General features: G+C 39.0%; 4 protein-coding genes across 5 annotated transcripts; 3 read left to right on the top strand and 1 right to left on the bottom strand.

Annotated features, from left to right (window-relative positions):
• The first annotated feature begins 66 nt into the window (after window positions 1-66).
• blzf1 (basic leucine zipper nuclear factor 1) lies at window positions 67-8229 on the top strand. 2 transcript variants are annotated; one of them, XM_088333732.1, is made up of 8 exons: window positions 67-145; window positions 205-284; window positions 404-476; window positions 2539-2993; window positions 3061-3260; window positions 4672-4800; window positions 4866-5082; window positions 8000-8229. In XM_088333732.1, exons 3-8 carry the CDS (start codon window positions 458-460, stop codon window positions 8180-8182), a joined length of 1203 nt encoding a protein of 400 aa, XP_088189858.1. In that variant the 5' UTR covers window positions 67-145; window positions 205-284; window positions 404-457; the 3' UTR covers window positions 8183-8229. The 2 variants fall into 2 exon arrangements, with proteins under 2 accessions (XP_088189858.1, XP_088189857.1); XM_088333731.1 differs by having other exon boundaries at window positions 79-284.
• Window positions 8230-9227: 998 nt separating this feature from the next.
• trmt10c (tRNA methyltransferase 10C, mitochondrial RNase P subunit) lies at window positions 9228-10935 on the bottom strand. Its single transcript, XM_088333729.1, has one exon. The coding sequence runs from the start codon at window positions 10720-10722 to the stop codon at window positions 9355-9357; it is 1368 nt and encodes a 455-aa protein (XP_088189855.1). The 5' UTR covers window positions 10723-10935; the 3' UTR covers window positions 9228-9354.
• Window positions 10936-11534: 599 nt separating this feature from the next.
• txnl4b (thioredoxin-like 4B) lies at window positions 11535-13303 on the top strand. The gene is made up of 3 exons (XM_088333179.1): window positions 11535-11725; window positions 11791-11942; window positions 12018-13303. The coding sequence occupies exons 1-3, from the start codon at window positions 11537-11539 to the stop codon at window positions 12181-12183; spliced, it is 507 nt and encodes a 168-aa protein (XP_088189305.1). The 5' UTR covers window positions 11535-11536; the 3' UTR covers window positions 12184-13303.
• Window positions 13304-16000: 2697 nt separating this feature from the next.
• mrpl16 (mitochondrial ribosomal protein L16) lies at window positions 16001-24613 on the top strand. Its single transcript, XM_088333728.1, has 5 exons — window positions 16001-16254; window positions 16954-17025; window positions 19978-20126; window positions 21590-21883; window positions 23890-24613. The coding sequence occupies exons 1-5, from the start codon at window positions 16188-16190 to the stop codon at window positions 24079-24081; spliced, it is 774 nt and encodes a 257-aa protein (XP_088189854.1). The 5' UTR covers window positions 16001-16187; the 3' UTR covers window positions 24082-24613.
• Window positions 24614-26165: the final 1552 nt, after the last annotated feature.

The raw sequence follows: 26165 nt of genomic DNA, 5'->3' as shown, positions 1-26165 counted from the left end.
ATTTTATTTCGTATCTTAAGAAAAGAACACTTAATATATGTTGTTGCGAAGATTGCCTGAGAAACAACAATCAGGGTTTAAACGATACTTGCCAACTGTATCCGGTAACAAAATCATCCGCGATCTGCAAGACAATTGTTAAGAGGTATTTACCCTAAAATGTTTCTAAATATGTCATAATAAATTTGTAAAATGGTTGTGTAGATTCTTAGATCAACAGAGGCATGTTTGCGGTGCCTTCTTCCACAGTGAACCATCGGTGCGTTCACTGCAAAATTAGCCACGTAAGGATTTTTTTTAATCTGATGCATTGTCGTCTTTTCTGCGATTAAACTCTCAGTTTGATTGCTCATGTTAAAATCATTGCGTGTGTGTAATAATACTGTTTTTTTCTTCTACTCAGACTAATACAAGAAAATACTAGATGTGGATCTGATCGCCCAAAACTACCCCCACCATGTCTACTGCTGTTAGAGGTATAATTTTTATTTTTGTCTGATCATAAACGAACAATTTTAACAATATATTATTTAAAGTGGTAAAAAATATCACCCCATAAAATGTTCATCATCATTTAATCGAGTGATTTATAAGTAATCGACGGGGTTGGGTAGGGTTACTTTAACTGGATTACTTTCAATTACTTTTGGATTACTCCAACACCAAAAATGCCAATAAAAGACAAAAGAAACTAAATATGAATAAAATGACTACATTTTGTGCAGGCTTGGGGAGTAACGGAATACATGGAACGGCAAAAATGATGTTGGCAAGCTGTTTGGATTTATTTTCATTTTGTTTCCGTCGCATTTTATGTTAGTTTTGCCGGAGATCAAAGAGATCAAAGCCAGGAGAGAAAGCTTACCACGTGTTGTGAGTCATCATTTTATCCATATTTAGTTTATTTTGTCTTTTATTAGCATATTTGTTATTGGAGTAATCCAAAAGTAATTGAAAGTAATCCAGTTAAAGTAACCCTACCCAACCCTGGTAATCGAATTACAACAGTAGAGTAGAAGCTACTCATTGGGTACATTTACATACAAACAATAATCCGAATCGAAACTATTTCCAGTATCGCGATGATGTAAAGCCATGTAAACGTTCACATAAATCAGGGTATGGTCCAATGACAACGCTAACTAACTGTAAGTCTTTCGATTTTTTGTTTACTCGTGCATGTAAACACATTCGCGTAATCAATCCTATAGTTCAGGGGTCAGGAACCTTTTTGACCCGAAGAGCCATAAAAGCAAAACATGTTTTAAAAAGAAATTGAGTGAGCCACATCATATATTTTCAGACAAAATTGAAAAAACTGTCAAACACGCTCTCTAGACAAAAGCTAATTCTTCAGCACATTTTATTTCATTGTGTGTCATTTGATGATTTAATGAAATGTATGAAATGATAATAATGCCAAATCCTGTGTCCCAAATCAATGTAAATATGCCAATTACAATTTGTCTTCTACCTTAAGTTAAGAGTGTTGAGACATTTTTTTTCCATAAAATTTGTCCTTAATAACGGTTTCAAAACAATGTGCATGCAAAGTTCTTTTGGAAAAATGTCACAAATTACTGCAAACGATAAGCATATCGTCATATTCACTTTCGGTGTAGACTGCAGAGAGAGAGAGAAAGAGAAGGAAGTGCATTGCGCTGTGTGCAGGGATCCGCCCACCTGTACTGCTCACCCAATCAAAGTCGTTTGCCAGCATTTTTATTTATCAGTTTAAATGGTTTCTAATCGAACTTCTGCATTAAGTTGCTTCGGCTTTATATGGACCAAAATCGGGATGAAATCACTTGACTTTGGAATGCCACAGAGAGATGTGCAATAGTTACATTTTATTTCGGAGCCATACGTACTCATGAAAAGAGCCATATATGGCTCTTGAGCCAAAGGTTCCCTACCCCTGCTATAGTTTGTGCCCATACGCAGTTTTCCCCTCATCTGGGATATGTGTTTGCTGCAAGGCACTGTGGGATTTGTAGTACGATAAACCACTAGATTACTCACTAAGATGTGTATTAGTTGATTTCTCTGGGAAGTTTCAGTTTTATTTTCTCCTCCCACTAAGATAATACCACAGTTCTTATATAGTGAATACAAACACTTAATCCATCCATATATAATGTAGGTCTATGCTTTCAGCTAGCCGGGAATCAGCATGTCTTGTACACACATGAAACACAGCAATGGAGCTCACTTTTGTAGTGAGAGTAAACAAGCACAGTAGTATGTTGATTCAGGTACAAAACATGAATGAAACCATCCTTTATTTTATGTCCAAGTAAAATTCCGAGGTGACCTAAATTTGCTTCGCTCTAGTAATCGGTATACAATACTCTAAAACGGCATGTATAGAGAGTTATTTGTTTGTCTCAAGACACGTAAACAATTCATTCAGATTGCTCCTGAAATCCAATATTCCCTTTCCAATAGGATCGATACCTGCATGTAAACGATGTCACTGATAACTGTTGAAGAAATTGCATTTGTATTTATGTAGCAATCCTATCTCCTGTCTCCTAGTTTCCTCCCACGTCCCAGTAAGAGTTGCTGGCGATGGCATGGAAACAGAAAAAACGTCTTCTGCCCAAGAGGCCAGCACAGACCTTCCACCAGAAGGTCTGTCTTCCTCTTCCTTCATCAAGGCACCAAGCCCCAAACACAGCCCTAAGTCTTCCAGCCCCCTTCCCCCTGTCACCCCTCAACCGCTCGGGGTCCTCCACCTGGGCAAAGTGACCAGAGAGGCCTGCACGGAGGTGGAGGCTGTCAGGATCCTCATCCCTCGAGCCGCCATAAGTAGAAGCAGTCGCATAGCGGAGGCCAAAGCGGACGCGGGTAAACAGGGGGAAGAGCGAAGTTCTTCCCCGCTGCCTTCGGTTGATGATTGGAAAGGACAGCTGGAGAAACTTCAGAACTCTGAACGCAGGCTTCTGCAAGACAAGGAGGGGCTTTCGAATCAATTGCGTGTGCAGACTGAGGCAAGAGCCAAAAAAATGACATTTAAAATGTTTTCAAACAGTTTGACTGTTATTATTCCGTGATTAGGTGAACCGTGAGCTCAAAAAACTGCTGGTGGCCTCCATGGGTGACGACCTCCAATACCAATTTGAGCGTCTGGCCCGCGAGAAGAATCAGCTGATTCTAGAGAACGAGGCTTTGGGTCGGAGTTTGTCGCACACAGCGGAGCAGCTGGAGAGGATGAGCATCCAGTGCGACGTTTGGAGGAGCAAGTTTTTGGCTAGCAGGTAACAAAGAAGGAGAAGTTGGACATTTAGGCACTCACATACTATTGAGGTAGTCTAGTGTTACTCAACCTTGTTTGCTGAGGCCCAGGAAATTGTCCAAAATCAATACTTAAAATGATTACAATTTGCTGAAGTATCTGCTTTAAAGCTCTTTATCTGTTACATTATCAACTAAAAAACAAACTGGTAGGTAGATGATTTTGTATGTACAGTACCTTTTAAATAATGTTTTTAATATGACACTACAAAATGAAATAGTTTCACAGGAAAACAGTTTTGCCATTTTTTGTATTGTTCAGCTTTTTGATTAAAATAACAGGAAAAATAGGTTAAAAATCCCAAAGAACAAAAAAAAACCTTACACTTGACTTAACTTAAGTCATGTTTATTTGTATAGCCCTTAATCACAAAGTCTTGAAGGGCTGCACAGACCACAGATTATCGCAAACCACAGACTATTATGACACCATCCCTTGATCTAAAACCTCCATGAAGGCAAGGAAAAACTCAAAAACCTCAACACTAGGGAAAACTTTGAGAAGGGACTGCACAGGAGGTAATCCCCCTTCCAGGATGACCAGGCTGCAATGGATGTTTCAATAGAAATTAATACACAGATATCGTCAACATGAAATAAAGGGTATTCATAAGCTATATAATAGAAGTGTGTTTTAAACCTAGATTTAAACAGTCCCACTGAGGTTGTAGATCGAATCTCAGGGGCCAGAGCATTCCATGGCACCGGGGCCCGAATGGAGAACGCTCTTGAACCTGCGGATCTCTTCTTGGCTCTTGGGATCACTTAGACCAGTATTTTCAGAGAGAAGGCTCCGGACCAGAACATAGGGATTAAATTTAGAAAAACAGAATTTACAGGTGTGTATTTGAGTTTTTTTTTTCCTATCTCTCAAAATAAAAAGGATATTTATATTTATTTAAAAACTGAAAAATACAATTTTGAAAAACAAATATATGTCAAAAACAAATAATTCAAAAAAACAGGAAAAAAAATTTATACAAATAAAAATATCACTTCTACTGTTGCTTTTTGAGTGTTTTCTTCCAACCTGTGAACTCCAAGTAAAATATAGTAATATTAAAAAAAAAAGGGAAAAAATAAATAAATTTTATATTTATGCATATATAATTGGGGTATATGTCACAAAAAGTATCAAAGGACTGCCCAGACCACCATTACAACATCCCCTGATCTGAAACCTAAATGAGGGCAAGGAAAAACTCAAAAACCTCAGCAAGAGGACAATAAAGAAACCCTGAGAATGGGCCGCTCAATAATAATACTGTACTACTACTTCTGCTACAAATAATAATAAGATAAAGACTGAGGCATTACATAGATTCAAGATTTTTTCAATTTTTATTTTTCTGACCAACTTTGTTGTCACCACAGAGTGATGGCTGAGGAGCTGACAAACGCCAGAACATCTCTCCAGCGCCAGACCAGAGAAGCTCAAGGAGCCATTCAGGACCTTCTGTCGGAGAGAGAGGAGTTCTCACGGGAAATGGCGCTCACTCACAGGTGAGGCGTCTCCTAACTCATCGTCACCCGATCTTAAAAAATAATATTTTGACACTCTCTGCCAGATCTTTGGAGCAGCTCCTGGTGTCTCTGCAGTGGGGAAGGCAGCAGACGTACTACCCTAGCGCGCAGCCGCTCAGCACCGGTGACGTGGCAGCGGCCAATCACAAGCTAGCCCAAGCCATCAACGCTCACCTTTTGGGACACACCCGCAAGAGCGAAGTCAAAAGCGCCGCCGCGGCTCAGCTCTGCAGCACGCCTGCAGAGAAGATGGCCGAGAAGGTGATGTTATACCCACTATTACTGTTATACGACATGAATCCATTCTGAGGTAGGGGTCGTGAGTGAGATCTCTTATGTCGGGGGATAGAAGCCTATGGTAATTAGCTAATGCGCTCCAATACACTGATACCCCTGGTAAAAACATTAAAATACAAAATAGTAGATAGTAAGTACTACTTGTGGGTAAAATAGGCGTACAGTAATCATTTGTTTTACGCAGGACCCACGATAGTCGAAATCCGCTATGTCAAAACCGTTATTTATTTATGAAATACATTGTTATACATTGAAGCCAAAGAAAAAACCCTATTTGCTCACACATTCCTTTCAAGAGACAGTGTGTAATATTTAGTGCCTCCTAGTTGTACCAAAAAAACTTTTAATTCAGTAAAAAAATACATTGGTTGGAATCTATCTATCTACTCTGGTCATATCCCTCGAGAGGGGTGACCGACAGCAAGACAAACACATACAAAAACAAAGAAAATAAAAAAGGGAAAAAGTAGCAAAAAAACACAAAATTTTTTGGACCATGGTTAACCCAAATGCCCAACGCTCAAACAAGTTCAGCACCTCGGCACCCAAGTTGGTCATGCTTTCGTCCCTCCAGATGAAACAAGACACAAGAAAGTGGCCATGTCACTCGGGTCAGAGTGACACAACACACTCTTCTGTTTAACAGCAGGGCCCGAAAGCTTTCACTGGTTTACCCCTACCGCATCATACGGGTGCCCTGCCCATCCCTTAGAACACGTCTAAACATCCCACTATCCTTCTATAACACCTCTCCACTCATTTCTATCACCAACAAGAGCTCTAGCTTCCACTATATTTAGACCTCTTTCCTGCAGTGCACTCATAAAATCATCCATCCAGGTCAATCGTGGCCTTCCCTTGGGTCTCCTTCCATTGACTTCTGCTCTGTAGATCCTCTTCAACATTCGCTCCTCATCCATCCTCTCCATCTGTCTAAACCAACCGAGTACTCTTTTATCCACACGCTTGCTCAGTTCCACTAATACTCCAGTTCTGTCTCTCACAATTTCATTTTGTTTTCATTTCTCAATCTGGTTGGAATACTAGGCAAAAATAACTGAACTATGATACCATATGTTATTTTTGTAAAAAATCTCGGGTCAAAAAAATTGTATTTTATTAACAAAGTGGAATCCTAATCTAAGGTTGCCGCCATGTTTGTCTGATTACTCAGCTCTGAGGCACTGGTCAAAAATTACACAGTGGGGCTTTAACAAATAAAAGTACCGAACTTTTCAAACTTTTTGTATACAGATTATTCATGTGAACTTAAATTAGCATTGTAAAAATAATCTTGCTCTATTGACGGGGGGGTGGGGTGATATTTTGTCGAGGGCAACATGGCAGCTGGGTGGTTAGCATGAGGTCCAGGGTTTAATACCAGCTAACGCAGCCTCCCTGTGCAGGAGTTTGTGGATGTTATTAGAAAACAAAAATGTAAAAGAACCTTCCCTGTCAATCTCAGCTATTTGCTCCTCTTATTAATGATTGAAATAGTCCTTCAGCCGGTACAGTAGAGTTAGCAGCTGGTTTCTTATCAGTCTCATATCATGGAGGAAATGCTGTAAATAGGGGCCAAAAACATCTTATTTCACTCTGTTAAGTGAAAACGTCATAAGGCAGCGACACCTTTTTGCACAAACTAATAACAGATCATGACGTCAACCAATAGCAGGCCGGCCTCTATGAGGCCTGTGACTCACAAAAATATTTGTTGTCGTTTCGTCGGAAAAATGCTGTATTCTCACATACTACATCAGGGGTCAGCAACCTATGACACGCGTGCCAGCAGTGGCACGCGAGGGGTTAAGCAGTGGCACGCGAGCGCACGGCAAAAAAATGATTATATTTTGAAAATACGGAATTTTACCTGGAATTTAGACATTTTCAGTTGCACGTCGTGTTATTCAGAGGCTTCTCGTCAGTTCCCCTCTGCTTCGTGTGTCGGTGTGTGTTTGCGCGGCGCCTCGCAGAGGAGAGATCCGTGTTTTAACCCAGCCAACGAAACACACGCGATCGAATCATGACGGCTCCTCCAGCGAAAACCTCTCATTCTTTCCAGCCAGCGTGGACAGACGGATGAGGCTTTGTGCAAAAAATGATCGTGCTGTTTTGTGCATTATGGCTCAAGAGCATTGTACCTTGCAAATCAAGTGTTACACGTCATTCCGAGACAAAACATGAACACGAATTCAAGGATGAGTCTGACATGACAATTTTATCTTTCCAAAAGAATCAGGCCATTATTCAGTATTTTTGCAATCTTCAGACGAGGAACTGTAATAGTCATCCATATCAGTAGGTGACAGTAGATTTTTATATACTTTTTATATACTAATCTTCTGCTCATGAGGTAGCACAGTACGTTTGATAACTTAATTTGTTTAACAAAGCGGTTTAAAATTGCACTGTAAAAAAACATAAAGCACATCATTCTTTATTATTTTAATAATTATTACCTTTTTATACACTAATTATCTGCTTATGAGGTACTGCAGTGAAATATTTGACATAACTTCATTTTTAAACATTTTTGACGGACGGTGTGCCACGGAACATTTTTTAAAAAAAATTGTGCCTTGGTTCAGAAAGGGTTGAAAAACACTGTTATACTATTAAAATGTCTATCCATGTTGTATATTTGGACTGGTGTCAAATTGCAGCTCTGTTGGATATGAAAAAATGTTGTGCGAGTCATAAATCTTGGTGTGGCACACTGATTTAAAAGGAAATTTTAAAGTGGCACTCCACACCGAAAAAGTTGCTGACCCCTGTGCTATGTAATGAGAAAATATCATAAGCTAGGTATGACCTAACCAGGGTGCTCTACTGTTCAGATTTGTATTATTTCCAAATCAAATGAATGAAATTTGTGTTGCAGGTGCTGAAGATTTTAGATCCAATCTCCTGCTCTGATGAGGCGGAATCTCCACTGAGTGACTCGTCTCCCTCAAACTATCTGAGCAATAAGAAGAGCATCGGGAGGTTTCACCCGTACACTCGCTACGAGAACATCACTTTCAACTGCTGTGAACGATGCAGCGGGGAAATCATCGTGCTCTAGACGGCCAATAAGGGCGTAAAAAGACCGCATAGTATTGAATTTGGGTTGCGACAAGTATGGAAGCCCAAGTGTGCCAAAATGCAATTCAAAATGACCTTTTGAATTAAAGCATTTAGCTAAACGGGAAGTTATTTACTATTGATATGAATTTTGAGAACAGGGTTTCATTACTATTAAATATGTGCTAAATCCATTTTTTATCACAATTAAATATTTGAGAATTTTTCTGGGCAAGTTTTTCGTGGCTTTGTCTTTTTGGGTGAATTTTATGGTCTTTTTTATGGAATTTTATTTTCAGTTTTTCAAAATACATTGGGTTTTTTATAAAGATGTTTGTTTTCCTGTGTTTTAAAATATTGCTCTTTAAATACTTTTTCAGTAATTTTTTTGCTTTATTTATTCTATTTTGTCTTTTTTTAAATACATTTTTCTGATGTCCTCGCCCCAAAATGTTTTTCTGATTTTTTTTTTTCGGTTTTTGAAAATTTTCTGACAATTAATTTTTTTCCCCAAAACGTGAAATTAAAAAAAATCACTAAAAGGGTAAAAATTACTCAAATATTTTTTGACATCTCAAATGCAAATAAAATTTTAAAAATCAATGGAAAAATAATCTTAGTCAAAACTTAAGTATTTGAAAAACTATATTTGACTTGACATGTATTTAATTTAAAAACGGGGAAAAAAAATACTAAAAACCAAAAACAAACATGTAAAGAATGATTACAATTTTCTTAAAATTTAGAAAACCCCCAAAATATTTGGAAAGACGAGAAAAAAAATTATATATATAAAAAAAAAAAATCAAAATATTTTGAAACATTATAGTAGGCCATTCCCAGAAAAAGCCCCAGAAACAAAATCCAAAACGTTTGTTTTTTTTCTTTAAGTGAGCTTGTTATAATTAGAAAAACCTTGAATTTCGTTTTTAATGGAAAGTTTAAGGAGCACATGGGTTTTCTAGAATAATTTAATGTATTTTTCTTTCAAAATATAGAACAAAGTTGTGTGATATTTTCACTCACTTAATAAAGCTCTTTGGAGGTTGTTTGTTTGTTGGGTAGGTTTTATTCATGGAAATATTTTTGAAACATTTTATTCACTCGAGTGCCATGCGCTTGCAAATAATGTGTCCATTATGTAGCATCATCATCATCCCACCATGTCCTTCTTTAGCTCTCACGTTTTTGCTCCATGCTGGTTTTCAAAGAAGTCCTCACTCTGCTGCGAGCTGCTCCTGAAAATGTATTCATCCCTGTAAAGTCAGACTCTCTTTTAAACTTGAATGCACTTTGATTTCCATTTTTCTGCATTTTTCTACTTTTCAAATGGATGTTTTTTGAAGATCTTTCATCCTGGTTACTTCCTTGCTCATGATAAAATCCCACATGCTTTCTCTTCGGTACAAATTCCAACGCCTTCTCCCAACTCCCCGTTTCCTTCATGCTAATCATGATCCGAATCATCTGATCCAAAGTCAGATTTTTGGCCCCCATCTCCCAGTTGAGATACTCGTCCAATGGCAAACGAGCTGTGGCCAGCTTCAGACGTTTGGCCTTCGCTAATGACAATCCGGTATTAATCGAGCGATCCACCAGAGCGCCGATGATGTAGACTTTGGAGTGGTCGAAGGTGCGCAGGGTATTCGGGGAGTCCGCCGTGAGGTAAACGAGTCGGTCGCGAGGGAAAACGTCCACGGCATTAGCAGTCGTGCTGGTGACAAGGAGACGGTCCCAAACTTCGGCGCCGTATCTCTTCAGGAACTCTTTTGAATAGCCGCCGTCTGGTTCCAGGTTGCAAAAATGGAGATGAAACGGCTCCTTAGATCGTCTGTTCCATCCTTCCACCTCCAGCATTTGTGTCACCGTGTTAGTAAGCTCCCTCTTAGACATGTTGGACTCGTAACTCATGTCGAAGACCAAAGGTTGGTCGAACAGCATGGCCTGGGCGCACCTCCAAGCGAGTAATCTGTCTAAGGTGGTATCCCAGAACTTGAGGAAAAATGTGTTTTTAAACTCTTTTTGATCATCGTCGGCTGTATCCTGAGCTAACGCCGCTTCTCTCTCCTCTTTTTTCTTCAGCTGTTTTGCGTTGCGAGCTTTTTTTATACGTTCTTTGGTAGCGAGGAACTTGAGGTACCTTTTTCGAGCTGATTTTGTGGTATACTCTGCCACAGTTTTTAATTCTTCTTCGGAGATCTCATCAGGAACCGCTTTGCCTGCAAGTCGCCACATTGCAACCATATCTCTGGTCACCTCCAAACCGTTGCTTGTCTGCTCTTTTTCCAGTTCATCATCCTTCTCCTGCTCATCTTTTGGCTCAGATGCTAAGGTCTGAGATCTCATCACAGTTTTCCATTTATCCAAGTCAATATTCTCCTGTTTCTGCAGACTTCCAGTTCTGAAGCGATGCCACGGATGGCAGAAAAAAGGGTTTGGTACATCTCCAATTGCTTGCGTTTTGTTAACACAGAATAACGCAAACCTTCCACGTTTCCATGCTTGGTTTATATATCGCGGATGAAGGAGTAGTCGCAGCATGTCTAAAAGACGAAGCGGATGATGATGGAGAGCGGACAGTAAAACCCGGAACAGTGATGCCTGCAACGAACAATATATGCTCGAGTCAGGCGATTTTACAATTCATATTCGAATTAAATCCCCATCCAGATTATTTTTGGTTTTGTTTGTTGTTTTTTTAAGTTTTTGTTTCCTGCATTCCACGCTGGGTAATGGCGTGGAGGTCACGTTGTTTTGTAGTGTAACGTTAAAACGCGTCGTACTGAAACGACATACCAATATTCATTTCAATTTGCCGTTTTTTGATTCACATTTTAACCACATACTCATCCTGTTTGAATAAATTTTAACCAAAAACATTTTGCATTCGAGGAAAATATAAAGTACTTAATTTCTTTCGTTATTGAAAATCAGACACTTTTCGTTTCTACACGGTACGCTGAATGTGGTACACTGTGCAGGTGTCTTTTCCCGGCTTAAAAAAAGCACATTTTATTCGTTTTTATAAATGTTTTCATATATGTTAAAAGTTATTTTGTGTTTATTTCACGTCTTTTTCAACGTTACAGCTGTTAGTTTACTGCAATTAAAGAATAAAACGAAAGGCGGAACCCTTTATTTTTTATGCAACGTTAAAATGTGTCGTACTAAAACGAAACAAAATACAATTGTCAAAATACAATTGTTTTTTTGGGGGTAAAATAATTTACATTTAGTTATTTTCAATGTTCGATTGTAACATTAAGAAATGTTTGAATCATATAATATGATTAAAGCTAAAAAAAAAAAGGATGAAAGAAAAATGCATTGTACTGGTTTCTACACGGTACGTTTAATGCATTGCTCCGTAGAGTCGCCTAATTCCAGGGGAAGTCTGTTTGCAAAGCTTGAAATGAGCTTATTTTTGCCCAAACTTAGCTCCAAAAAAGATATTGACGATGTGATTAAAACTGTAGCAGAGAAAGTTGTTGTCCTGAGGTTCGGAAGGGATGAAGACTCGGCTTGCCTCCAACTGGATGAAATTGTAAGTGATTGTGTACTCAAATATCTCGTGTATAGTCGCTAATCGTGTTGTTTTCGTTATTATAGTTGTCAAAAACGGCGCACGATCTGAGTAACATGGCGTCCATCTACATCGTGGATGTGGATCAAGCTCCTGTTTACACCAGATATTTTGATATCAGTTATATCCCATCAACAGTCTTCTTTTTCAATGGACAGCATATGAAAGTGGACTATGGGTGAGATCTTAGATTTTTTTTAATATTTTTGTTTTACAAAATTCCATGTTTCATTTCTTTTGTTCTTTTCTTCAGCTCACCAGATCACACTAAGTTCGTGGGCAGCTTCAAAACCAAGCAGGATTTCATAGACCTCATTGAGGTCATCTACAGAGGAGCCATGCGTGGGAAAATGATTGTCCGAAGTCCCATCGATCCCAAAAATATCCCCAAATATGACTTACTATACCATGGGATTTGAAATCAAGGCAAGACAGCCACCATTATGTATATCAGACATAACTTTTTTCACTTCTACAGTGGCAACACGTTTGTTGCTACCTGCAGATATAGAGGCTTGAGGGGGTCATGTGACTTTTGAAGTGGTCGTCATATTGGATTACAAGTGACAATGGAAGAAGATGCAAATACAAATCTTTATGGGTACTTTATGATTTTAGATGAGTTTTCAAAAACTAGATATGAAGAAATAGGTTGATGGTAAATAACAACATAGATTTGATGAAAAATAAACAGTTGTCATTTAATCCCAGTGTTTTACCCAAACATCATAAACTTACTTTCCAAGAACTAAATAAAAATGTTTTGATCTCAGTTGATTTTACTCTTCTCACCCAGCCACTAACAAACTGGTTATATACTTTGAGGTTTTTATACGTTCCAACCTCATTGGTATCGCAAGAATTGTACAATGTCCAGGAATGAAATCTCAGTTAAAACTTTTTACTTAAAATATGGGTTTATGTCATTAATTACCTCCGACTTTTCCTCATATCCAGTCTTCGAAACCCACGTGAACTTGTAAGCACGCGAATCAATTTTGTATTTTGCTTCCATTTTTGCTTGTAATCCAATATGGCGGCCTTTTTAAAGATGCGCAACCCTCAGAAGATGAATAGAAGAAGAAGAAAGAATTACTTTTATTGTCATTCTTGTGGCCATGCACACAGAACGAAATGTTGATACATCTGACCCGCACAGTTAAACTGTAGCGAGCCGATATAGCCGCAGCCGAACAGGGCGCCGCCATTTTAGACCCAACTGCTGTGTTTGGTGTCATTAGTTGACCAAACCCCCCAATTCCAACCCTTAATGCCGAGTGCCAAACAGGGAGGCAATGAGTACCAATGTTATAAGTCTTAGGTATGACTCGGCCGAGGCTTGAACTAGCGACCTCCCAGTCTCGGAGCGGGCGCCCTACCCACAAGTCCACCGAGCTGAGAAGCCTCTGTAGTTAATCTTCATCTGATTTTACTCAATTGTTGTAGGTCAGGACGTTTCCTATGGAAGCAGGTTTAATACCGACTGTGTTATGAAGCAATGCAAAGCTTTTAATCTTGCATTAAAATTTTCTGACACAACTAAGTAGTATTTTCTTCCTGTGAGTGTGTGGTCAACAAGTTAAAAACAATCGAAATATCACTACTATGAATGAAGCCTACTTATTGAAAAATGTATATTAATATTTTATTATTTGTATGTCGCCGCCAAGTTCATTGCACTATTTTCATTGCACCATTGCTCTGATGCATTTTTTACTTAGGCCAGTCTACAACCTTGTAAATATTGCTTACTGTTAGATTATTAGAATAGGTCACTGAGTATGTTTTCACCCTACCATGAATTTCGCTGCCATTTAAAGTTAATTATTTAATCATCACATCATTATTTTGATAATCATTTTATCTGTTCATCACATATATCCACATACACATCTTCAAACACATTGGCACAAGTTTGAAGTCATGAGATCAAATCCAGCTACCAGCCTTCCTGTGCCGAGTTTGCATGTTCTCCCCATGCTTGCGTGAGTTTCCTCCAGGCACCCTGGTTTCCTCCCACATTCCAAAAACATGCACGCCAGGTTAATTGGCCGGTCCAAATTGTCCCTAGGTGTAGATGAGCGAGCGAATTGTCTGTCTCTGTGTGCCCTGCGACTGGCCGGCAACCCGTTCAGGGTGTCCCCTGCCCACTACCCGAAGATAGCTGGGATGTGCTCCAGCACCCCCGCGACCCTACTGAGGATAAGCGATGCAGATAATGGATGGGTTTACTTGCTGATCAGTGTAAGCAATTGCCTTATCACCTAACCTTGAAGACTCAATGTGCAGTACTAATCTTGTACAAGGAGGTCCTGTATTTTGCTTTGTAATGTGAGGTCTGAATTCTGAGTGCAATGCTGCATGTACAACTTTTCCCCTTTATGAGAGGGGCCGAAACATTCTCGCATGCCTCTCCATCAATTGGTCCTAAGTGTACTTTGATTTTATCTTTATTTTGAAACTTTGTAATCAAGGTCCTCAACTGCGTTGATCTCTTCAGTTTTATTTTTTCAAAGTTTGAATACTCTGTCTGCTCCAGGAAAATGGCCCGCGGCGAGACATCGGAATGCCCTTCACCTTTACCATCATAACATAATTTTTTTAATCCTACTTTTTTTTCTTTTAAGTCTTTTGTTTCATGTTAATCATGGAATGCTACGTTTAACCTCGTTGTAAACTATGTTGACTATGTTGTAATCCAACTATTCTCATAACTAAGGAATAAATAAACGTGCACAACTGTACAGTTAATATTTGCTGCTTTGACTCCAAAAATAGAAGAATTTTGAAAAAAAACAAAACCGCAACATTTTAATCAGCCTAAAATGAAGTTTGGTTTCCACACGGTCTCGAACTGGGTATATTTCGAGTGATAGGCAAATGTGTGAATTTCCCTACAGGGATGAATAAAGTATCTATCTATCTATCTTCCATCCATTCATCCAATACTTTCTACTCTGGTTGTCGCTGGTCACTGTTTAAGCTTCTCCATGAGGTGTTTTAGGCAGACGACCATAACACATAATAGGTAATTATTGCCAAGCAAGTTAAGTCAAGTCTTGTTTATTTGTATAGCCCTTAATCACAAGGAGTTTCAAAGGGCTGCACAGACCACAGATTATTGCAAACCACGGACTATTATGACACCATCCCCTGATCTAAAACCTACATGAGAGCAAGGAAAAACTCAAAAATCTCAACACGAGGAAAATGAAGAAACCTTGAGAAGGGACCGCACATGAGGTAATCCCCCTTCCAGGATGACCAGGCTACTATGGATGTTGCAATAATAAATAATACACTGACAAAAAAAAAAGTTAGCTGAAGAACTGTGAGCCGTTGCGTCCATGCGAGCCACCACCATCATGTGACAAAAATACTTGAAGTACAATAGGCTATGTCTACTTGACCAGTTGTCTCAGGTTGTGAGAGTTAAGTTTATTTGATTACGGTACATTTGATTTATATTGTTTATTGCTGATTGTTATTTTATTGTATATTGTTTACTGTTTGTTCTGGTGGACCTAAAGTGTAGAATATATCTGTTGCACGAGAGGTGCAGTAATATGACAAGGTTCTACAAAACACAATTTGCACAAACCCTTGTTCATACTAAGAAGACGGAGTATCAGTATAGATTATGAACTGTAACAACAATCAACACTGGTGTCTCAGCAAACATCTCAGTGAGTCCATTCTAAACAAGAAATTTGTCAATGTTTTTGGTCAAGATTATACATGGTTCGTATAATTAATCAAAATGAATAACGTAAAAATATTTGATCGTAAACACCTCACTTTTTATTTTATTTATTGTATTAACATTTATTATTTATTTTTCTTCTTCTGTTATTTATGGGTATGTCAAATATATATATTTTGTGTTTGTGTTGATGTATAATGGTGGAATCAAACTTCTGTCAAAATGTGTGTGAGAAATAAAAAGTTATAAAAGAAAAAATATTTGATCGAATATGTTGTTGAAAAATGTTGGCTCATTTCCCACGGAAATATTCAATTTCTTCCCCCTAACGCTACATAAAATATAGTAAGCTACAAATGAAAAATAATCGTTTTCTGTTTATTTTACTTTTTACTATTTCCTTGAAAACGAAACATTTCTGTACATAGAAATATTTTGGATAGCTGATGTTATATTTGACTACCAGTAGTTATTTCTGTACAAATAAATGTGACTTAAATTGACTTTTTGTTCGCTTCACTCCTGTTCGATAGATGGCGCTATTAAAATCTGCACTCAAAAGTAGAAGACGAAGTGACGTTTTCCTCCAGCTTGTGCGACCTTGTGCACTCCGCGGTGTAAAATACGAAAGAAAACGACCAAAATGATGGCGTTAAAACGCTTTAACTGAATGTTTTAACGTTTTCATTTTTATCAAGATCCAAAAAATAAATTAAAAAAATGTTTTCTCTCTTCAAGGCTGCTTTGAGCGGGGTGGTCGCCGTCAGCGCCCACGGTCACCCAAACGGTAAATATATTTTACATTCAATGCTATAGTAGGATAAGTATACATTTTTTTGTTAATTTAAATGATATATTCACGCGAATACTAAGGAATAAGTTGTTTTATATCGTTATTCTACTACTATGATTTCCATTACACCTACGTAGCTATTACATTTCCACCCAGGACAAAATGTTTAAGATACACTGTAAATACGTTAAAAAAGGAACTGTTCCGTCCAAAAGACACCTTTACTCTACTAAAAGTGACTGTTGATCTAAATTTGGACCTCTTTAGACATGGTATACACGTTATTGAATATTTTTGGGACAAAACTTGTTCCACAGACAGAAAGACTGAGGAGATCATTTCTTCCTCATGCCATGAGGCTCTTTAACTCCACCCGGGGGAGTAAAAGCACACATTAAACCCCACTCCCACATTTACATATTACCATATTTTTATTACAGTGTGTATTTTCCGCAGCACTATTTTAATATTCTATAGCAAAACGTTATTTGGGGTATTTTTGTATTCTATATCTATATTTTATTATTTTATTTTTCAACACAAGGATACTTTTGGAAGTGTGAATTTCCCTACGGGGATGAATAAAGTAGGTTTCTATCTATCTATTATTTGGATCGGCATAACATAACCCAATGTCCAAAAGATGTCTGGTGGTTTCTACTTATTGCTTGATTATGTTTCTTGTGCCTACAGGACTTCTGCACAACAACTTGAAAGTTCTAACTGCTGGACTGAAAACGTATGAAGTTCCTCCCGACTACAGTGGTAAATAGATGCAAATCATTAAATGTTATATAAATATACAGGGAGTGCAGAATTATTAGGCAAATGAGTATTTTGACCACATCATCCTCTTTATGCATGTTGTCTTACTCCAAGCTGTATAGGCTCGAAAGCCTACTACCAATTAAGCATATCAGGTGATGTGCATCTCTGTAATGAGAAGGAGTGTGGTCTAATGACATCAACACCCTATATCAGGTGTGCATAATTATTAGGCAACTTCCTTTCCTTTGACAAAATGGGTCAGAAGAGGGACTTGACAGGCTCTGAAAAGTCAAAAATAGTGAGATATCTTGCAGAGGGATGCAGCACTCTTAAAATTGCCAAGCTTCTGAAGCGTGATCATCGAACAATCAAGCGTTACATTCAAAATAGTCAACAGGGTCGCAAGAAGCGTGTAGAAAAACCAAGGCGCAAAATAACTGCCCGTGAACTGAGAAAAGTCAAGCGTACAGCTGCCAAGATGCCACTTGCCACCAGTTTTGCCATACTTCAGAGCTGCAACATCACTGGAGTGCCCAAAAGCACAAGGTGTGCAATACTCAGAGACATGGCCAAGGTAAGAAAGGCTGAAAAACGACCACCACTGAACAAGACACACAAGCTGAAACGTCAAGACTGGGCCAAGAAAAATCTCAAGACGGATTTTTCTAAGGTTTTATGGACTGATGAAATGAGAGTGAGTCTTGATGGGCCAGATGGATGGGCCCGTGGCTGGATCGGTAAAGGGCAGAGAGCTCCAGTCCGCCTCAGACGCCAGCAAGGTGGAGGTGGGGTACTGGTATGGGCTGGTATCATCAAAGATGAGCTTGTGGGGCCTTTTCGGGTTGAGGATGGACTCAAGCTCAACTCCCAGTCCTACTGCCAGTTTCTGGAAGACACCTTCTTCAAGCAGTGGTACAGGAAGAAGTCCGCATCCTTCAAGAAAAACATGATTTTCATGCAGGACAACGCTCCATCACACGCATCCAAGTACTCCACAGCGTGGCTGGCAAGAAAGGGTCTAAAAGAAGAAAAACTAATGACATGGCCTCCTTGTTCACCTGATCTGAACCCCATAGAGAACCTGTGGTCCCTCATCAAATGTGAGATTTACAAGGAGGGAAAACAGTACACCTCTCTGAACAGTGTCTGGGAGGCTGTGGTTGCTGCTGCACGCAATGTTGATCGTGAACAGATCAAAGCACTGACAGAATCCATGGATGGCAGGCTTTTGAGTGTCCTTGCAAAGAAAGGTGGCTATATTGGTCACTGATTTGTTTTTGATTGTCAGAAATGTATATTTGTGAATGTTGAGCTGTTATATTGGTTTCCCTGATGAAAATAAATAATTGAAATGGGTATACATTTGTTTTTTGTTAAGTTGCCTAATAATTATGCACAGTAATAGTCACCTGCACACACAGATATCCTCCTAAAATAGCTAAAACTAAAAAAGCCCCACTCCAACTTCCAAAATATTCAGCTTTGATATTAATGAGACTTTTGGGTTCATTAAGAACATGGTTGTTGTTCAATAATAAAATTAATCCTCAAAAATACAACTTGCCTAACAATTCTGCACTCCCTGTATATATATATATATATAATTTTCCCCTGTGCGCTTTTCTTTTTCTTTATTTATTCCCTTTTCTTACTTTCTTTTTTCCCTTTTTCTCTTTCAATCTATCTTTTTTCTCCTTCCTTTTTTTTTAATCCATCTATATTATTTTCCCTTTTCTTGTTTTTTTCTGTTATCGTTTTTCTTCAATACTTTTCAGCTTTTTTTCTTTTTCCCCTTCCCTTTTTCTTGTAGTTTTCTGTTATCTGTTTTCTTGTTTATTACTCTTTTCCGCTTTTTGTTTTTTTCCTCTTTTTTTCTATATATCTATATTCTTTTTCCTTTTTCCTATTCTTTTTCTGTTTTTTTCTGTTATCTTTTTTCTTCATTACCTTTTCTGTTTTTTTTCTTTTTCCCACCTGCCTTTTTCTTTTCTCTCTGTTGTCTTTTTTCTTTACACACAAATAAAATTGTAACTAGAACTATAGTATATACAATTAAAATTTTGTTAGTTTTTCTTGGTGCCAGCTTTGTCTTCATTGTCGCTTTTTGTGTCTTTTAGAAAACAAATTATCAAATTTTGGGCTTAGACAGGGACCTTGTTTTTTCCCCTCCTTTCATTCTGAAAAGAAAAAATCCGCCAGAAATGTTAAAGTGAGACTACAACAGTAATACTATAATACACACATTTTACTTCAGAAATATTACCACAATAATACTGCAAAATACTGTGACAGTAATATGACAAAGGTAAAACTACGTTAATACTACTATAATAATACTACAAAAAACAACTACAGTAATAATGCAAAAATTCAACTATACAAAATACCTTGAAAGGAATATGACAAAATACTATAAAAGTAAAACTACGTTAATACCTCAAAAATTCAACTACAGTACAGTAATAATACAAAATTTCAACTACAGTATTACTACAAAAATACTAAAGTAATACGACTTAACTAAATATCAACATAAGTGATTTAAGCAGGGACCAACTATAGAGTTACAGTATGCTTTAACTGAGCATTTCAAAACGAATTTGATGAAACTAATCTCCTTAAAACAAATATAAAAAATATATAATATGCATGTATATTTATTCATAAAAGCAAATAAGAAAAAAATGGATTGGTCTATTGGCCTGGGCCCTTGTCCACATTTTTCAAACGCATCATTGTAAAAGTTTGCCCACCCTGTGAAAGTAGGGTTAAATAGACCCAATCAACCACTAAAAAATATTTGTTTTTACTAGAAAAATAACATTGACCCGGTGAGCTATTTTCAGAACAGGTCCGCAGGCCTTCCAGCTGTCCTTAGGGAGCACCCGGGTGCCCACGGGCACCACGTTGGAGGCCCCTGGTATAATTCATCCGTGTGTTTTCTTCCAGACGTGGTGATGCCAGACAAAACCAAACTAAAGTTCCTCAACAAAGTTCCCAATTTAAAGAAAGCTGTGAAGGAGATGAAGAAACTTCGGGACATCCAAGGACCGACTCGGGTGGGCAATACCTTCACAACAGGACATTATGCAATTGTGGTGAGTGTCGAAATGAGGGGTGGGCAAACTACGGCCTGCGGGCTTAAAGACATTATGCAGAGTGGCGAGGCAAGGAGATGATTTTTTTTTTGTATCTGGCAACACAGAATCTTGATCTGATACCATGGGAACGCATGGGGGAACAAAAAGACATATCCAATTTTTCTCATTTAGATTTATAAATAAATATGCATGCAGACATATTTCATTTTATAATTGTTTATAAATGGATGCATTTTATCAAAATTGTTTAGAAAAACCTGGAATAACAGCAATTCTTAATGCCCCTTTTCTAGCACTCAATTTTATAATATGCATTTAAAAACTCAACACGCGGTGTATTTTTCAAATAAATATTTTGATGAATAAAAACACAAAAAATGTAAACAGAGAAGCTTCCATTGTTGAGAAAATTATATTGAAATCATTTTATTATTAATTTTATTATATTTTATTCGAATGTGCTCTATGCAGTACACGATGATTTATGAAAAATATAGTTTTACTGTATGTAGGAGGGGCCATAACCCTTCCTTAACCAGTTAGGTCTTGGGGCACCACTTCCTGTGGTGTGTCTTGGGCGACGCCCATCCCTCTCCAGGCTGTTTTTTAGGCTAGTGGTTTGTTCCCCCACATTGCACTATATAAACTACAACAATTTTTTAGTTGTCCATCCATCCATCCATCCATCAATCCATTATCTGCACCGCTTATCCTCAGTAGGGTCGCGGAGGTGCTGGAGCCCATCGCCGCTATCTTCGGCCAGTGGGCAGGGGACACCCTGAACTGGTTGCCAGCCAATCGCAGGACACACAGGGACAGACAATTCACTTGCCTCATTCACACTTGGGGACAATTTGAACCGGCCAATTAACCTGACATGCATCTTTTTGAAATGTGGGAGGAAACCGGAGTGCCAGGAGGAAACCCATGTAAGCACGGGGTGAACATGCAAACTCCACACGACCTTAGAACTGTGCGGCACACGCGCTAACCACTGTGCTGCCCAATTCTTAGTCGTATTTCTTCTTGTTTTTTATTGTAATTTTTGTTCAGAAAGCTGGACTAAAAAGCCTGGTGAGAGGCCACAAAGTTACACTAGGGACAAAATATTTTTTTGGGGGGGCTTTTCTCCCCCTAGTTTTTCTTCAGCAAGTTGGATTAAAAAGCCTCGTAGGAGGCGATGAAGGACACTGGGGACAAAACCAAAATAACAATGTTTTCATTGTAGTTTTTATTTTAAACTTAACATTCATCAGGCTGGATTAAATAGACAAGTGGGGGCCACAAAGGGACACTGGGTACAGGACAGGCACCAAAACGAAAACATTTAAAAAAAGTAGAATTGTTATTCTATTTTTCAGCATGCTGTATTAAAAAGCCTTTGTATCAGGCATAGTCCTCAGAAGTTTTTCTCACCAATAATTTCTCAGTTTTTTTTGTAATGTTTGTTTTCTGTTCAGGCAATGGGAGGAGGCTACTTACACTGGGGCCACATGGAGATGATTCGCCTGACTATCAACCGCAAAATGGACACCCAGACCACGTTTGCACACTGGCGCATTAGCGCCCCCTACAAGCCCATCACCCGTAAAGGGTTAGGTCAGCGCATGGGGGGCGGCAAGGGCGCCATCGACCATTACGTCACGCCAATCCGTTTCGGGCGCCTCATCGTGGAAATGGGAGGGAGGGTGGAGCTCAAAGAAGTGGAGGGGATCCTCACTCAAGTCGCTAAGAAACTTCCATTCCCCGCTAAGGTGAGATGAAGAACTAGATATAGTTGTGATTAGGGTTGCGTCTAATTTTCGTTTTTGGTCAAAAGGAAAAAAACTAACCCCAAAAAGTGAAAACTGAAAAGAGTATGTTGTGATTACATTACCTCTATAGTGAGGTGAGTGGTGTAAAGCTGTTTTTTACTCTGGGTGGAGTCCATGCACGATTTGTTGGCTAATTTTTCATTTTACACACAAATGCTGAGGAAATGGGGGTTAAAATGCGGCCGCTACAGAGTTTTTACACACTAGATTTTTTTCATGTCCTTCTGGTTCCACATTTTTGTTAGCCACTAGCAATGTTCCCTCTAATCTTCCACGGGTCTGAGCATTCACACAAAGTCAGTGAGCAACGCTTGAAACAACAGTGAGCAACCGCAACCCCAAGTGTGGCAACTAAATCATTATCAAACATGTCCAAAACTTAACATCAAGTTACATTTTGTTGAGTGTCCGGCAATGCAAAATTATTTTTCACTTTTGAATGAATTGACTAATGTTCTATTGCAAAGGTTGTACAGCCTACAAACGTCATTTGTTTTTACAATTCTTTCACAATATTTCCATTTCTTTTTTTTCCATGTATCTTGTCGCATAATACTAACATATGGGCTTATTTAGTCGGTTGCACGATACAGAACTGTATTTGATCAATTTTTTTAGTGGAAGTACAATGTTGGCAACAAGATTGACTTGGTATAATTGGAAATTATTTGAACACAAAATGTTTCTTCTTTTTCCATGTTTTTTTTTCTACTATTTTTTAAAAATCTCAATGTTTATTTTTTCCTAGCTGTTACTTTTCTTTTTGTTCGCTATTACTTTTTTTCCTTTGTTTCTTTTCTTTTTTTTCTGGCTTTTTTTCTGAAAATTTCCTTCTTTTTTTCTCTTTTTGTTTCTTTTTTTCTTAGCTTTTCACTACTTCTTCATTTTGGTATTATTTAATTTTTTGTTCTATTGCCCAACCCCCCTTCCTTTAAGTCATTTTGTGCATAATTTTACATAATACTTGGTCATGTTGGGATTAAAGAAACAAAAACAACCTGAAGAGCCACTTAAGACACTTTTTAGTGAGCCGAGCCGAAGAAGCTGGTTCTCGAAAAACTACTGACTTTACTCGACTTTGTTCTACTTTGACATTGACTTCCGAATACCGCATTTAGAACACAGCGTCAGGGGAACCCGTGTAGTTTTACCTTCCTGCACTGTAACTTTGACTTAATTCGCTTTTTAATTAGCAATTTCGAGCCCTGATTTTTGTGAGCTGGCTAGATTTTCTCGTGCGCGGAAAAGCTCTGGGTAGTGCGCAATTGCGCACACACGGCAGCTTAGAGGGAACATTGGCCACTAGCCAGACTTTGGCTAATGTTTACATGCTAATGCTACATAGATAACTTACTACAACTGAGCCATTTTCAATTGTAAACACTTACTTAATGTGAGACATTCGGTCTGCTCGTCTTTGAAGTTCTTTTTTAGCCTCTAGTCAGACTATAGCTCATGTTTACATGCTAACACTACAGAGATAACTTAATTCAGTTGAGTTTTTTGGATTCGTACATGCAGATTTTGTGTGTGACATTTACTCTGTACGTCCCCAAAGTTGTTTTTTTTTTTTTAGCTGCTAGCTGGACTTTGGCTAATGTGTACTTGCACTACAGAGCAAACTTACTACAGTTTGAATAAAAAAACATGTAGTATGTGTGTGAGGCTCAGTCCAACTGTTACCGAAGTGTTTGATGTCGCTAGCTTGACTTTGGCAAATGTTTAGATGCTAACGCACCTAATTGGCTGACGCTAAACTACGTCAAGGAGAGTTTACTATTATCATTTGACTTTGGCAGATATGTGACCACGACTCGTTTGTTGCATTAGAATGCGCCAGCTACAGCGGCATCATCACCAATTCCCTCCTACTCCTGTTTTCTCGTCGCTATTCACTCTCCTTATTACAGGGCTTTAATACATGTGTATTTTTTTTTCCTATTTAGGTAATGAGTCGAGAAGGCCTGGAAGCTTTTCACCAGGCTCAGGCCGACATGGAAGAGAACAACCAGAATCCGTGGACCTTCAGCAAGATCGCACACGGAAACATGCTAGGCATCAGGAAATACCTCAGCCCGCGTGATTTAGATTATCGCGGACGCTTCACTGGAAAATTTTTCAACCCGGGGAGGGTATGACGGACTTTTGGAGACCGATCGAACCTGATCTTCACCGCAGTTTGATGAAAAGTTATTGGGAATAAATGACACTCTTGTTTTTGCATTTAATAAATGTTTTTTTTTGTCTTATCCTCTCCAAATCATTTTCGTCTCCTTAATAAATCAAAGCAGTGGAAAGGAAATTATTTCACACAAATAACATCACATCTTAAAGTAGGAGACATAAAGAGCTCAACACAGGAACTGTACAGAAGACCCCGGGTTATGGCAACCCCGCCTCATGACTTTTTGCTGTGCAGTGTGGAAAAAGATGCTTTTTGGACTTTGCTGCATTTTCTCTGCTTTAAAACATCAACTACAAGTTATTTTTAGTATCCTAGAATTTTAAAGGTTTAACTTAAGTCCCATTCTCAAGGTTTCTTCATTTCCTCATCAGATTCAGATCTACTTTATTGTCATTCTAGTACACGTGTATACAGAACGAAATGTTGATACATCTGACCCGCACAGTTTCCTTGAATGTACAGATATAAATAAAATGTTGTATTGAGTTGGAGTATTGAGTACTAATAATACACTAAATAATTATGGCTATGTATAGTATTTTACACTAGCGCAAATAGTGCAAGAGGAGCAGCTAACCAGATGTCCAAAAAGGGCAGTCAGGTAAACAAGTCAGGTAAACAGTAACAATAACACTGTAACAATAACGCTGTAAGTACAATAGTGCAGAGAAACAGATGTGCAAGGAGTGGCTAGCTATAAAGAACTGCCAGTAGTGCAAAAAGTCAAACAAAACCAACAGATGTACAGATTAGCAGCAGTTTAGATTTACTATGTGTTTGATTGACCATTTAACAGTCTAATGGCCAGGGGGACAAGACTATTGTGGAACCTGGTGGTCCTGCACCGCACACTGCAGTACCTCTTCCCAGAGGCTAGCAGAGTGAACAGTCCATGATGGGGGTGAGAGGGGTCCCTGATAATGTTCTTAGCTTGGGATAGGCAGCGCTTCTGGCCAATGTCCTGAATGGAGGGGAGAGAAGTCCCGATGATTTTCTCTGCTGTCCTCGTCACCCTCCTCACACTACCCCAGTCGGAAGCGCTGCAGCCTCCACACCACACAGAGATACAGCTGGTCAGGATACTTTCTATGGTGCCCCTGTAGAATGTGATGAGGGAGGGTGGGGGCAGGTGAGCTCTCCTCATCCTCCGCAGGAAGTACAGGCGCTGCTGTGCCCTCTTAACCAGTGATGCAGTGTTCACGGACCAGGTGAGTTTGTTTGTGATGTGCACCCCTAGGAACTTGATGCTGCTGACAACCTCCACAGCCTTGTTGTTGATGAAAAGTGGGGCATGGTTGGGCTGGTTTTTCCTGAAGTCGACAATGATCTCTTTAGTTTTGTCAACATTCAGGACCAGGCTGTTGTCCCTGCACCAGCCCACCAACTGCTCCACCTCCTCTCTGTAGGCCAGGTCGTTGTCGTCCCTAATGAGGCCCACCACTGTTGTGTCGTCCGCAAACTTCACGATGTGGTTTGTGGCTGACCTCGGGACGCAGTCGTGTGTCATCAGGGTGAACAGCAAGGGGCTCTGGACACAGCCTTGGGGGGAGCCAGTGCTGAGGGTGATGACATCGGAGATGTTCTGACCAATCCGCACTGACTGGGGTCTGTCAGTGAGGAAGTCCAGCAGCCAGTTCCGCAGGGGGGTGTTGAAACCCAGGAGGTTTGTGGTTTTTCCTTGCCTTCAGGTCGGTTTGAGATCCGGGGATGTTGTGCGGTCCCCTCTCAAGGTTTCTTAATTTTCCTCATGTTGAGGTTTCTGAGTTTTTCCTTGCCCTCATGTAGGTTTTAGATCAGGGGATGGTGTAACAATAGTCTGTAGTTTGCAATAGTCTTTGATCTATGCAGCCTTTTGAGACTCTTTATGATTAAGGGGTATACAAATAAACATGACTTGTAATAGTAGTCTGCACAGCCCTTTGAAATTCAATGTAATTAAAGGCTATTCAGATAAACAGTTGAAGTGTTTGTGCATGTGAGTTACATCTCTAATATGCCTGTCTGCTATTGGTCATTGTCATATGATTTGCTGGTCTG

Source organism: Urocampus carinirostris, chromosome 4, assembly GCF_059441175.1.
Source record: "Urocampus carinirostris isolate Australia breed hairy pipefish chromosome 4, RoL_Ucar_1.0, whole genome shotgun sequence".
NCBI lineage: Eukaryota > Metazoa > Chordata > Actinopteri > Syngnathiformes > Syngnathidae > Urocampus > Urocampus carinirostris.
This window is presented reverse-complemented; position numbering and strand designations above follow the sequence as displayed.

Bases quoted from the DNA above. Each gene is read 5' to 3' on its own strand.
- blzf1 (XM_088333732.1), top strand. The intron at 3,261-4,671 runs GTAACAAAGAAG...TTGTCACCACAG, and splicing joins AGCAAGTTTTTGGCTAGCAG to AGTGATGGCTGAGGAGCTGA. The intron at 4,801-4,865 runs GTGAGGCGTCTC...ACTCTCTGCCAG, and splicing joins GAAATGGCGCTCACTCACAG to ATCTTTGGAGCAGCTCCTGG.
- trmt10c (XM_088333729.1), bottom strand. From the start codon at position 10,722: ATGCTGCGACTACTCCTTCATCCGCGATATATAAACCAAGCATGGAAA.
- txnl4b (XM_088333179.1), top strand. From the start codon at position 11,537: ATGCATTGCTCCGTAGAGTCGCCTAATTCCAGGGGAAGTCTGTTTGCA. The intron at 11,726-11,790 runs GTAAGTGATTGT...TCGTTATTATAG, and splicing joins GCCTCCAACTGGATGAAATT to TTGTCAAAAACGGCGCACGA. The intron at 11,943-12,017 runs GTGAGATCTTAG...TCTTTTCTTCAG, and splicing joins CATATGAAAGTGGACTATGG to CTCACCAGATCACACTAAGT.
- mrpl16 (XM_088333728.1), top strand. From the start codon at position 16,188: ATGTTTTCTCTCTTCAAGGCTGCTTTGAGCGGGGTGGTCGCCGTCAGC. The intron at 17,026-19,977 runs GTAAATAGATGC...GTTTTCTTCCAG, and splicing joins AGTTCCTCCCGACTACAGTG to ACGTGGTGATGCCAGACAAA. The intron at 21,884-23,889 runs GTGAGATGAAGA...TTTCCTATTTAG, and splicing joins AACTTCCATTCCCCGCTAAG to GTAATGAGTCGAGAAGGCCT.